The 14,283-nt window shown below is 47.7% G+C and overlaps 2 protein-coding genes across 2 annotated transcripts in view; one reads left to right on the plus strand and one right to left on the minus strand.

The window, feature by feature from the left end:
- Positions 1-10,589, minus strand: part of IGFBPL1 (insulin like growth factor binding protein like 1) — a 39,017-nt gene extending 28,428 nt beyond the window's left edge. Inside the window, exon 1 of the mRNA XM_083719770.1 lies at positions 10,059-10,589. Within this exon, the coding sequence (XP_083575896.1) occupies positions 10,059-10,536 (478 nt within the window). The 5' untranslated portion in view covers positions 10,537-10,589. The remainder of the gene's footprint in view (positions 1-10,058) is intronic.
- Positions 10,541-14,283, plus strand: part of LOC310835433 (uncharacterized protein) — a gene marked incomplete at its 3' end in the record, with an annotated part of 64,796 nt that continues 61,053 nt past the window's right edge. The window contains exon 1 of the mRNA XM_083720066.1: positions 10,541-10,869. Within this exon, the coding sequence (XP_083576192.1) occupies positions 10,827-10,869 (43 nt within the window). The 5' untranslated portion in view covers positions 10,541-10,826. The remainder of the gene's footprint in view (positions 10,870-14,283) is intronic.

The raw sequence follows: 14,283 nt of genomic DNA on the forward strand, positions 1-14,283 counted from the left end.
CGGGAAGAACAAGGATATAGTTTGAATGTTTCTCCTGTAGCTTTATAAATATATGTCAATATGAATGGAAGTCGTTAATACTGCTGTTGTTGTATAAGGGATTGTTATTCTGACTGGAGTGCAATTAAAATTAATGAGAGTTTGGAACGCAGAAATAAAGAAAGTCACCAAACCATCAATTCTAGCACTTTGGTGGGGGGGGGGGACGGGACCTAAATTATATCATTTGGCACCTGAATGATTAGTATTAGTAATTGTTTTATAATTTGCCATTGTTATAATGATGTTATTATTGGATTATTGTAATTGAAAACTAATAAAAATTATTATCAAAAAGAGAGAGAAGAGATATTGAATGAGAGCCAGTGTGGAGTAGTGGTTAAGAGCGGTAGTCTCGTAATCTGGAGAACCGGGTTCGAGTCTCCGTTCCTCCACATGCAGCTGCTGGGTGACCTTGGGCCAGTCACACTTCTTTGAAGTCTCTCAGCCCCACTCACCTCACAGAGTGTTTGTTGTGGGGGAGGAAGGGAAAGGAGAATGTTAGCGGCTTAGAGACTCCTTAAAGGGAGTGAAAGGCGGGATATCAAATCTAAACTCTTCTTCTCTTCTAAAGGCTCAGGGAAATAAATAGTATGTTGTTGTTTAGTCGTTTAGTCGTGTCCGACTCTTCGTGACCCCATGGACCAGAGCACGCCAGGCACTCCTGTCTTGTCTTCCACTGCCTCCCGCAGTTTGGTCAAACTCATGCTGGTAGCTTCGAGAACACTGTCCAACCATCTTGTCCTCTGTCATCCCCTTCTCCTTGTGCCCTCCATCTTTCCCAACATCAGGGTCTTTTCCAGGGAGTCTTCTCTTCTCATGAGGTGGCCAAAGTATTGGAGTCTCAGCTTCAGGATCTGTCCTTCCAGTGAGCACTCAGGGCTGATTTCCTTCCGAATGGATAGGTTTGATCTTCTTGCAGTCCATGGGACTCTCAAGAGTCTCCTCCAGCACCATAATTCAAAAGCATCAATTCTTCAGCGATCAGCCTCCTTTATGGTCCAGCTCTCACTTCCATACATCACTACTGGGAAAACTACTGGGGAAAAATAAATAGTTAACCCCCCTAAAAAACCCAAACACACACATGTTTGCAGTCTCCTGTGGATGCTTCTTGTACGTTGGCAGGAAGAGAGAGTGGAAGACATTTCCCGCTATTCTTCCACATTAACCCTTACTCTCCTGTTTGAATTACATGCTATAAAAGTGCTAGACTTTGGACTGGATTGGGCCCATATGGTTTTGGAGGGCTGTGTCCCCCCCCCCCTAAGAAGTTCCAAGCAAGCCTCAAAGCCTTTTGGTGCAACGGGATACCAGTTTGCTTGAAAGTGAGGTCCCCGAAGTCTCGCCCTTTCATTTTCCTGAAGATTAGAAGTGGATTTTCTGCTTGTAGCTGGCAATGTTATGGTTGTCAGACAGCATCACCGTTCATAAAAGCCCTTTGAGGTGGGGGTGGAGGGTGGGTTGCCATTTCTCGGCTGATTTGCATACGCTTTCCCTCTTTTAAGTCAGATCATTTCTGAAGATTTTTCCTTGCAGGAGTTTTTTGTATTCCGAGAGTCTTGTGGCCGTGAGGCCTGTGAAAATCCGCACCCTATTTATGCATGTAGCAGGAACAATAGAGAAGCTTCTCCCATTTGCCGTGAGAGATAAATATATAAAATTTTGCGAAACAGAAATAGAGGGGAGGGTTGCTAATTTCACGATGGGAGGGGGGTACAGTATGCAAAATGCGGAATATGTGGATGCTGTCACATCTTGAGAACAAACGAATTCAGAAAAGGGTAGCTGCTACTTTCTTCCTTGCAAGAACCCATCAAAAATGTTTCATAGCCAATGGTTGTACTGCAGTAACTTTTACTCAAAGTTTAAATGAAAGGCCCTGACTAACTCAGGTTTCAGTTAATTTCCATGAGTGTGTTATAAGAAAAACTGCTCCCTTTCCCATATGGGGTATTCTGGAGCCTTTCTAGAGTTCTTAAGTGGGTTCTTGTATCGGCAGGAGAAAAATAATAGAGGCCAACCAGAGTATATTGAGAAGCAAAGCGGCTAGTAAGCCTGATCTTTATGAAAGGAACTGTTGCAACAGGGTCCCCACTCACCACATGCAGGAGGAAGAAGAACCCTGAACAATGGTACGCAAGCCCTTATATAGATTTTTGATATTGCCCACCCTGTAGCCCAAGACCCCCCCCAAAAAAATCATACAACACAGAAATCCTGCCATATGGCTGGCTTTCCCTAGCCACTCAGGGTGGCTTCCAACAGAATATTAAAATACAAAACCTATTAAACATTAAAAGTTTCCCTAAACAGGGCTGCCTTCAGATGTCTTCTAAAAGTCTGGTAGTTGTTGTTCTCTTTGACATCTGGTGGGAGGACGTCCCACAGGGCGGGTGCCACTATCGAGAAGGCCCTCTGCCTGGTTCCCTGTAACTTGGCTTCTCACACTGAGGGAACCGCCAGAAGGACTTCAGAGCTGGACCTCAGTGTCCGGGCAGAATGATAGCGGTGGAGACGCTCCTTCAGGTATACTGGACCGAGGCCATTTAAGGCTTTAAATGTCAACACCAACACTTTGAATTGTGCTCGGAAACATACTGGGAGCCAGTGTAGGTCTTTCAAGACCGGTGTACTATGGTCTCCCAGTCACCAGTCTAGCTGCCGCATTCTGGATTGGTTGTAGCATAGGACTCCTAATCTCAGGATTGTGGGTTCCAGCCCTTGTTGGGCAAAAGATTCCTGCATTGCACGGGGGTGGACTAGAGGACCTTCACGGTCCCTTCCAACACTACAATTCCATGATTCCATGACACGTGGACACTTGCCAGTCTACATTTTCCTCCACAACGGTATACAACACACTTCCTTGTCCAAACAACACATGTGGGAGGGGCAGGGGAAATCAGTCTTGAGCTAGCCGGAATGTCAGTCTTCTTAAAAGGGAATTATTCGGATAAGAGGGGTGGGGAGGAACCAGGATCATGCCACAAAGGAGGCGTTCTGCCACCTTTGTTAACAGACCTGGAAGAGATCATGGGTGGGGTTGTCACCACCCCTGTAACAAAAGATACCGGCAAGGAAAGGAGATTGCAGAGCTCAGAGCCAAGCTGCACAATTTCGCTACACCCATGCAAATATATTGTAGGGGAGGGGGAGAAAAATCTAATTTATGAAAATGTAACCGCACAGGCAGGGAAACGAGCTAAGCTCTGAACTAATCTTCTGCTGGCAGAGTCAGCAAGAGGATTAAAGAGTGCGAAAAGCACTGGCGGGGAGAAAAGGAGATCTGTCATTTGTGACTTGATCTGTTCAGAGTATTGCAAAGCGAGCGTTGGGTTGGGGCGGCTCAAAGGAACCACAGGTCCTTTGAAAGATTCCCATCTCTGGTGAGATCCCAAGTTCTGCCTGAGGCATGGGAAAGGGAATAGGGGTTGTTTCGAGAAAGTGCGACAAAGCCATGAATGAAAAGATCTGGAGACACACAGACACACAGGCACAAAAACACACACACACATCTTTTCAATCTGAACGGCATTCCATTAAATAAATCAGGGCATACTGTGAAACAGGCAAAGGCGCAGACTTTGAAATGTACTTTTGAAGTTGGGTTGTGCTGGTATCAAAACGAGAACAATTAAAAATTATGGAATCCCCCAGATTCCCACAATGCTCATTAGGAAAAAACGAAAAAACACACAGAGCATATAACAAACTAGAAGGAATGGGCTTGATTACAAATGGGCAGAGAAGCAGCTGTTACACACAACCCTGCGTCCCAAAGGGGACTGTTAAATATTACCCCACTGATTATACATGAATAAATTAGTGCCCTTGGGTTAAGATATAATGAGGTACTTACTGACACATAAAAGCCCCCTCTTTGGCGGAGCTTTCATTATCATCAGAATGGACAGCTACAGAGGCAGTCGGTGATATAATAGCAAGCACCACCAAAAGCTCCGTTCAGACAGCTCTTTGTTTGTTACATTTTTATCCTGCTCCAAATAACTCCGAGCATCTCTCACCTGCTCCCCCTGGTTTTATCCTGACAACAACCCTGTGGGGTGGGTTAAGCTGAGAATGAACCCAGGACCTCCAAACACACGGCCCAGGCTTGCGCATCCGAGAGATCACGTCAGTGCTGCTAACGCAGTGGTTTGACTTCACCCCTGGAGGTGCACTCCATTGTCTCTCGAGACAGACAGGTGCCACAAAAGAAAGATATCAGGTTACATTTATATATTGGGGGGAAACTTGGTGGCTTTTCAAGCTTGCAAACAGGGCGCCATCAGTGAGAGGTTAAAGATGCAGAATTTGCCAGCCATTATCTCAGACCCTCCCAGCGTCCCTTTTTCCAGAACATTCCCGGATTTACAGAAGCCATCCTGGCTTCTGATTTGATCCCAGAATGTCCCACTTTTCCTTAGGATGCCCCTATTTTCATTGGAGAAATGTTGGGTAAGTCACCTGAAGTCAGCTGTGTTTAGGGAAGCTTTTAATGTCTGCTATTTTATTGTGTTTTTAATATTCTGTTGGGAGCTGCTCAGAGTGGCCGGGGTATAAAGAAATAATAATAATAATAATAATAATAATAATAATAATAATAATAATAATAGAAATGTTGGAGGGTATGCAGTTATGCGACCCACAACCCAAGGAGATAAGTAACTATACAATCTTTAGAAGGCATCTGAAAGCAGCCCTGTAAAGAGAGGTTTTTAATGTTCAATGTTCTGTTGTGTTTTTATACCTTCTCTCTTCTTTCTTCCTCTTTGGCGATCACTCATACCCGAATAAGATTGTCTTCCATAAACATGGTTTTAACAGTGAGTCTGTAAGTGACTGTGGAGGCCAATTCTGGCTCCACACGTCCTTCCACAGTGGGGACATTTACGGGCGGGAGTTGATCACGGTGTGGATTTGCTAAGCGTGCCTCCCTCTTGGCACATTTCTCCCTTGTGTCCTGAGTTCGACTGTCTTTAAAGCCCATGACACCTTTGGTAAAGGCTGTTCTCCAACTGGAGTGCTCGCAGGCAAGTGTGCCCCAATCATAGAATCATAGAATCATAGAGTCATAGAGTTGGAAGAGACCACAAGGGCCATCGAGTCCAACCCCCTGCCAAGCAGGAAACACCATCAGAGCACTCCTGACATATGGTTGTCAAGCCTCTGCTTAAAGACCTCCAAAGAAGGAGACTCCACCACACTCCTTGGCAGCAAATTCCACTGTCAAACAGCTCTTACTGTCAGGAAGTTCTTCCTAATGTTTAGGTGGAATCTTCTTTCTTGTAGTTTGGAACCATTGCTCCGTGTCCGCTTCTCTGGAGCAGCAGAAAACAACCTTTCTCCCTCCTCTATGTGACATCCTTTTATATATTTGAACATGGCTATCATATCACCCCTTAACCTCCTCTTCTCCAGGCTAAACATGCCCAGCTCCCTTAGCTGTTCCTCATAAGGCATCGTTTCCAGGCCTTTGACCATTTTGGTTGCCCTCCTCTGGACACGTTCCAGTTTGTCAGTGTCCTTCTTGAACTGTGGTGCCCAGAACTGGACACAGTACTCCAGGTGAGGTCTGACCAGAGCAGAATACAGTGGCTCTATTACTTCCCTTGATCTAGATGCTATACTCCTATTGATGCAGCCCAGAATTGCAATGGCTTTTTTAGCTGCCGCATCACACTGTTGGCTCATGTCAAGTTTGTGGTCAACCAAGACTCCTAGATCCTTTTCACATGTACTGCTCTCAAGCCAGGTGTCACCCCTCTTGTATTTGTGCCTCTCATTTTTTTTGCCCAAGTGCAATACTTTACATTTCTCCCTATTAAAATTCATCTTGTTCGTTTTGGCCCAGTTCTCTAATCTGTCAAGGTCATTTTGAAGTGTGATCCTGTCCTCTGGGGTGTTAGCCAATCGTTGGTGTTTATACTACATTTTTAAAAATTTGCCATGAGAACGTCTTTAAACCTCTTTTGTAGTCGGAAGCTACCCATAGTGGGCAGATAGGACGGGTATAAATACTAAAATTATTATTATTGTTGTTCAATAGGATGTCCCTATTTTCAGTGGAGAAATGTTGAAGGGCATGTTCTCCTAATGCTTAAAAAGCCCTGCAAGTCCAATTTGACCAGAGCCAGTTTCAAGGCCAGTAAAATGAGAATTCAGCCCGGGCGGGGAGATCTGGTGGGGATTGGGCCCATGAGGCAGTTCCACAAGCCATGCACATGTGACCCACACCTGAAATCATATACAACACCAGGTGTGCAGCAGGTGGAGGCTGGATAGGCTGAATGGCTGAGTTTGCCATAGGGAACTCGATTATGTAGACGAACCCTGCGGAAAGCTGCTTTCTCGGCCAGCTGGTTGTTGGGTGTTTGGGAAGCACTGCACAAAGGACTCCGACAAGCTGGCGGGTCAAGCCACAGCCTGAGGCCTGAGCAGGTAAAAAAGGTAAAGGACCCCTGGATGGTTAAGTCCACTCAAAGGTGACTATGGGGTTGCGGCACTCATATCTTGCTTTCAGGCCAAGGGAGACGGTGTTTGTCCACAGAAAGATTTCTGGGTCATGTGGCCAGAATGACTAAACCGCTTCTGGTGCAACGGGACACCATGAAACCAGAAGCACACGAAAATGCCGTTTACCTTCCCGCCGCAGCGCTACCTACTTATCTACTTGCACTGGTGTGCCTTTGAACTGATAGGTTGGCAGGAGCTGGGGCACAGCAATGGGAGCTCACTCCGTCATGGGGATTTGAACCACCGACCTTGTCCAAGTGATCCACACCTGAAATCATATACAACACCAGGTATGCAGCAGGTGGAGGCTGGATAGGCTGAATGGCTGATTATGCTGATTATGCAGATGATCCTTTCTCAGCCAGCTGGTTGTTGGGTGTTGGGGAAGCACTGCACAAAGGAATTTGACAAGCTGGCAGGACAACCAACCGAGGCCTGAACATATTGCAGGCAAAGCCCCCTTGTGCTGTGGTTCCCACCAGCCTAAAACTAGCTGGCTGTTAGGTACTTGGGAAACCTTGACGTCAGGTGACTGGCAGGTGGGTTGTCACACACACACATGCCAATGTTGGCCTGCAGGAATGGAGACACAGAATTATCTGGCCTGCTGGGCTAAGAAATCCCAGCTGGGTGCTGCATCTCACAATGCGGTGACTCCATCAGAAGGCAGAATCTTCTCCCCAGGACATTCCTGTGCTTACTATTGAAACCTGGACATGCTGGACCTTTTGCTAGTGCTTGTCAGCTGTCTAAGATCAGCAGAGGGCCCATATGGGCTGCAGCACAACATGTGCCTTGGATTTGCAGGGGGGAGAGAAATTCTGAAACATTGCCAGGTCTCAAAATTAGAAACACAGGGAAAAGGGGGGGTGGGGGATCCCCGAGGTTTAGATTCCCAGCTGTAGACAGCAGGGGTGCCAACTTGAATAAAATATGGGGGGGGGAAATAAGCCCCACCCATATAATTGATATCGTGATGAGGTGTGTGCACAGCTCCATATTTCGCAATCAATATGGGGTCTTCAACTTTTCTATGGGCTTCTTCTTCACAGCTCTCAATTCTTAAGAAAAAAATGTACCCACTATTCTGTACCTTTCTGCAAGGTAAAGGTAAAAGTAAAGGTACCCCTGACCATTAGGTCCAGTCGTGGCTGACTCTGGGGTTGTGGCGCTCATCTCACTCTATTGGCCGAGGGAGCCGGCATACAGCTTCCAGGTCATGTGGCCAGCATGACCAAGCCACTTCTGGTGAACCAGAGCAGCACACGGAAATGCCGTTTGCCTTTCCACCGGAGCGGTACCTATTTATTTACTAGTACTTTGATGTGCTTTTGAACTGCTAGGTGGGCAGAAGCTGGGACCAAACAATGGGAGCCCACCCCAACACGGGGATTCGAACCTCTGACTTTCTGATTGGCAAACCCTAGGCTCTGTGGTTTAGACCACAGTGCCACCCACATCCTTTACACCTTTTTGTAAGCTATGCTAAATCCATCAAAAGTGCCATGCATTGAAGTACCCACAACCCCTTGCATGTAGAATCATAGAATTGTAGGTATTTAATTAATTTCCTCTCCAAAAAAGAGACAGGGGCTGCAGCTTAATGGCAGGAAAGGGTAACGGTAAAGGACCCCTGGATGGTTAAGTCCAGTCAAAGGCGACTATGCGGTTCCGGTGCTCATCTCACTTTCAGGCCGAGGGAGCTGGCATTTGTCCACAGACAGCTTTCTGGGTCATGTGACCAGCATGACTAAACCCCTTCTGGCACAACGGGACACCATGATGGAAACCAGAGCACAAAGAAATGCAATTTACCTTCCCGTGGCAATGGTACCTATTTATCTACCCCCACTAGTATGCTTTTGAACTGCTAGGTTGGCAGGAGCTGGGACAGAACAATGGGAGCTCACCCCATTGTCGGGATTCGAATCACTGACGTTCTGATCGGCAAAGCCAAGAGGCTCTGTGGTTTAGACCACAGCGCCACCCGCTCCCTTGGGCTTATTCACACTAGTCTGAAGTAAGTTTGACTGGATGGACTTCTCAGTAAACATGGATTGGATTGCACGAGTCAACCTGACAACAAGACCGGACCAGAATACTATTTTCACTTGAACACTTGTCACTCCATTATTTCCCCTCCTTTCCAGCTGGGTCTGTAAGTCTTCAGCAGCCAATGGAGATAAACAGACTATCCTCACCTGGATTCCAGGGGTTTTCAGACAGCCAATGAGCTGCCTCTGTGCTCTTCCTCTGAAAGTGCAGGCGGTTATTTATGTATGGCGTTACTGTGGCCTGTCTTTTGTTAGCCCCCAAATGGAAAGCGAGCGAGATCCCAACTAAAGAAGAATGGCAACTTAAACTGGTGGAATATGCTTGCGGATCTAACTTATAGAATAAGAGAGCAAGAAGAACATACGTTTAAAGAAGATTGGAAAATGTTTATTGAACATATGGGGGGAAATCGTGTACACTTGAAAACATGGGCAGCATTAAGATAAATTCAACAGTGTAAATAAGTTTTGATGGAAGTAATAATGGAATACTGAATGGTTTCGTTTATATAAAATAGGCAGGGATTTATGCTATGCAAAATGAACCGTGGAAAGAAAAGCAGGGAAGTCACTGATATTTTAAGGTTGTTCAAATGAATATTCTAAATTGTAAAACAGAAAATTATAGATAGATAGATAGATAGATAGATAGATAGATAGATAGATAGATGATAGATAGATATAGATAGATAGATAGATAGATAGATAGATAGATAGATAGATAGATAGATAGATAGATAGATATAGATGATAGATAGATATAGATAGAGATAGATAGATAGGTGGAGGTGCTCTCTCTTTGGTACTGATGCTGTTGGAATGGGGGCACCCCAAAGAGCGGGCTGCTTTGCCTGCGCTTCTGCCCAAAGCAGTGCATCACTTTGCAACTGAATGTCCCAGCATCAACACCCACCTTGCAGTGTCTCTGGTGATGGGAAAGTAGACAGCTCCCATTAAGGCTGCAAACGCACTTCGGAGGAAGAAATCTCCATTTAACTTGGTGGTACTTATTTCTGAATAAAGATGCTTAAAATCCTAAGACAGTGGTTTCCAACCTTTTTTGGGGCCATGCCTCTCCTAAGCATCTCTAAAATCCTGACACCCCCCCCCCGACATATAATTCTTATTATTCAAAAAGTGAACTCCTATTCACTGGAGGAAGCCTAAAAGCCCATTAACTTGGTCTAAACAAGCTTCCAAATTGCCCCCCTTAAAAATCAAATTGCCCCCTGTGGTTCTAAGAGGTGTGGGTGTCTCGATTTTAACTGTCCAAACAGACAAGAAGGGCATTTATCTGGACCAAGGAACAACCATGCAAACATTCAGAAATACAAACAATTCCCGATTGGCTAAGGCGTAGAAATTTGGCGAGGGCCAGGCTATAGATTGCGACCTTCGGAGGGTGAGCACCGCCCCCCAGTGCCCCCACACCCCACAGATGCTTACCGAGCTTGCACTCGCCGTCGTGCGCCTTCCGGACGCGCTCCCGGCCGCTGTGGAGGGCGCGCCAGCTGTGCAGGTGCAGGGCGCACACGCTGCTGTAAGAGCGGCCGTCGGAGCCGCAGACGGCGCCGTCCTCCTTGCAGACGCAGCGCCCGGTGCCTTCTTCCTGCTCCTGCCCCTCTTCCTCGGCGGCAGGTGGCTCGGCTTGGCGCTGGCTGACACACACCAGCCCCGGGCCGCAGCGAGCGCCCCGCGCCCCTCCGCACCGCTCGCCCTCGGCGCTCAGGCACCGCTCGCAGCAGCCGCACTCGTCCCGCGCCGTCAGCTCGGGAGCCGCGCACCGCGCCGTCTCGCACAGCTCGGGCCGGCAGGGAGCGCACGCCGCCGTCTCCGCCGCGCTCCTCGACGCCAGGCACAGCCAAAGCGCCAAGAGCAGCAGCAGCAGCCGCGGCGGTGGCGTCGAGCTCCAGACGGCGGGCATCACGGCGAGCTGGGCAGGCAGACCAGGCGGGCGACGGCAGCTCAGGAAAGAGCCGTCTAAAGGGGCGCAGCGTCGACGGCAGAGTCAGGGGAGGTGGGTGGGGATGGCGAGAGAGACGCCCCCTAGACGACCACGCCTCCGCACTAAGGAGCCTCAGGGCGCGAACTGACTGCGATCGTCCTGCGTGCGATTCCTTGAACTCAGCGGAGCCCGACTGCCAGCACCTCGAGGCTCAGGATCAGGCGCAAGCGCTGGTCCTGGAGAGAGAAGAAAAGCTAAGCGGTACGAGAATGGACGGGGAGTGTCGAGAGCCGAAGCGGATGGTGCGTCCTTGTGCGTAATTATCCTTTCTCCGCCTGCCTTTTCTCCTGGCCAAATCACCTCCGCGCCAGTAGCTAGACCCCCGCTCGCCAGCTGCGCTAAGGGGTTTGCGCGTGTTTTGCTTTCGCCACGAAACAGTGTGCTGCTTCAGCTCCTATCTGCTTCGCTTTGCGGGTTTTGCACGGTGTTTTAAAAACATTACCAGGGATTGACCACGTGGAAAGACCTACGGAGGCTTCCTTGTGCCATTAGCGAAGAGGTATAGCGCCCCCCTTGCACCCTGGGCAAGGAGCAACTGGCGAAGCGTGCGGCGTGCTGGAGAGTCGTTGCCCCGGGCGCACAGAAATGCCCGTCAAGCGGCTGGGTTTGTGCGGAAGCTGAAGAACAGCACCCTCTGCGCCCTGCCCGGGAGACGCGGCCTGGGCGAGCGGAGGGTGAAGAGTGCCCTCTGCGCCTCTCCTACCCGGTGCATGAGCGCCCGCCCGTCGGCAGGAGGGATGGGCAGGGCGCAGCGGGTGCTCCGCCGCTCCAACATTTCGCCAATGAAAATAGGGATAATAATAGTAATAATAATTCCCCACCCGTCTGACTGGGCTGTCCCAACCACTCTGGGCATATATATAATGCGCAATAAAACATCACACTTTTTCTTTAAAAAAACACTTCCCTATGCAGGGCTGCTGTCAGATGTCTTCTAAAGGTTGTATAGTTACTTATCTCCTTGGCTTGGGGGTGCATCACTCCATACCCTCCAACATTTCTCTGATGAAAATAGGGATGTCCTAAAGGAAAGCAGGAGGGACAAGGGTGGCGCTGTGGGTTAAACTACAGAGCTAGGACTTGCCGAACAGAAGGTTGGCGATTTGAATCCCCAGGATGGGGTGAGCTCCCGTTCTTCGTTCCCTGCTCCTGCCAACCTAGCAGTTCAAAAGCAAGTCAAAGTGCAAGTAGATAAATAGGTACCACTCTGGCGGGAAGGTAAACGGCGCTTCCGTGTGCTGCTCTGGTTTGCCAGAAGCGGCTTAGTCATGCTGGCCACATGCTGTACGCTGGCTCCCTCGGCCAGTAAAGCAAGATGAGCGCCGCAACCCCAGAGTCGGCCGCAACTGGACCTAACGGTCAGGGGACCTTTACCTTTACAGGAAAGCAGGACATTCTGGGATTAAATCAGAAACCAGGAGGGCTTCTGTAAATCCAGGACTGTCTCTGGAAAATAGGGACACTTGGAGAGTCTGGAACTGTATCGTCACCCCCCCCCCTCTTGCACCCTTGAGCCCTGCTGGGTGCTTCGCTCATACTTATAATACTCTCATAGGTAAAGGTAAAGGCACCCCTGACCATTAGGTCCAGTCGTGACTGACTCTGGGGTTGTGGTGTTCATCTCGCTTTATTGGCTGAGGGAGCCGGCGTACAGCTTCCGGGTCATGTGGCCAGCATGACTAAGCCGCTTCTGGCAAACCAGAGCAGCGCACGGAAACGCCGTTGACCTTCCCACTGGAGCAGTACCTATTTATCTACTTGCACTTTGTGTGCTTTCAAACTGCTAGGTTGGCAGGAGCTAGGACCGAACAACAGGAGCTCACTCCGATTCGAACCGCCGACCTTCTGATTGGCAAGTCCTAGGCTCTGTGGTTTAACCCACAGTGCCACCTGCGTCCCAATACTCTCATACCTGACACTATTGGCCTGGCCCACACCAGGGATGGGATTCTTCCACCAAGATGCCCAGAGGAGCATGGACACCTTGCCCAGCAGCCTAGACCAGGAGCAGCGGGGGAGCACAGAAAATAGCTAATGCAAAAGCACCAGATGTTAGAGTTTCAAATTAGGTCATTCACTTTATTATATGAGATGAAGATAAACGTGATCCAGCTTCATTCAGGCCATTTTGGACTGGAGTCCTGTTCTAGCTAGGTTTACAATATGTGCTATTTTTTTGCTCATGTGCGAAACCTGGCCATCATTTTGCAAGGTGAGGCTGCCCAATCCAGCTACGCTCCTCAGTGCATTCATTTGCAGAGTGTCTTTGCTTAATCCTTGCTCAGTAGCAAGGGATTGTTTATCCAGGCGGCTTTCAGAACTGCATTGTACAGAGCATAATAGCAAGCTGATTCCCACAGCATTACTGCTCGACTGGGATTAGCATTTTTCAGCCTGGCGCTTTTAATGGGATGGGGATATTGTGCTCTGTCTCAACACTTGGCTAAACAGGCTGGCCTCCGCTCCAGTCAAAGCAACACACAAGCTTTGATGAGTGTGAAAACGGCTCCGTAAGTAGTCTGTCTAGAAACTGAACAGTGGAAAGTGGAGTTGCCAGACTCCTGACTGCAACAACATTGGCTCTGGGGGCATCTTAAGCAGAAACAGGCTTTTGTGGGGTGGCAGTGTCCCCCAAGATCTTTGGAAGAGGCATGAGTCAGGAGCCAGCACCTGCAGCAGTGCTTGAATTATTTCTTTCTTTATTAGATTTATATACTGTCCTCCTTGATAGGGTATCAAGGTGGTTCACAAAATAAAATACAGTGGTACCTTAATTTTCGAATGTAATCCATTCTGGAAATCATGTTTGAGTTCCAAAACACTTTCAAAAACTGAAAGTGGAAGCCTCAATACGGAAAACTCAAAATGGAAGCCACGTTTCCTGTTCCACTTCTGAGGCGTGTTCGAAAACTGAAACACTTACGTACTTCTGGGTTTTCAGTGTTCGAGTTCTGAAATAGCAAAAAAAATTCCTTCCAGTAGCACCTTAAAGACCAACTAAGTCAGTTCTTGGTATGAGCTTTCGTGTGCATGCACACTTCTTCAGATACCTGAAGATACACTTCTTCAGATACACTTCTTCAGGTATCTGAAGAAGTGTGCATGCACACGAAAGCTCATACCAAGAACTGACTTAGTTGGTCTTTAAGGTGCTACTGGAAGGAATTTCTTTTGCTTTGACTATGGCAGACCAACACGGCTACCTATCTGTAACGAGTTCTGAAATGTTTGACTACAGAGGTGTTCGAAAACTGAGGTACTACTGAGAGGCAGGACTGAGATTCGGACATACTTCAAGGTTGAGACTATGGGAAGCCATAAAATTAATAATTACAATTCAGAATTCGAATTGTACAATTCATAATTCGAATTTTTATTTTATTATTTTTATTGGATTATGATTTGATATGTTAATTGGATGTCTTTTAATAGAATATTAATAAATGATCTAACAAAAAAAGAAAACTGAGGTACCACTACACAGGATTAAGAACAAGTAAATAACTAAAAACAAGCCAACGAAACAATACTCCCCTCCCCCTTTTAAATGTGGCTGTGGAAAGGGGAAGTTTATTGTTTTGCTAGTTTGTTTTTAATCATTTACTTGTTTTTATTCTGTAATTTTTTTTTTTGTGTGAACCACCCTGATACCAAAGGCCTGGTTGA

The sequence above is a fragment of the Podarcis gaigeae genome (assembly GCF_964106915.1).
Source record: "Podarcis gaigeae genome assembly, chromosome: 17".
NCBI lineage: Eukaryota > Metazoa > Chordata > Lepidosauria > Squamata > Lacertidae > Podarcis > Podarcis gaigeae.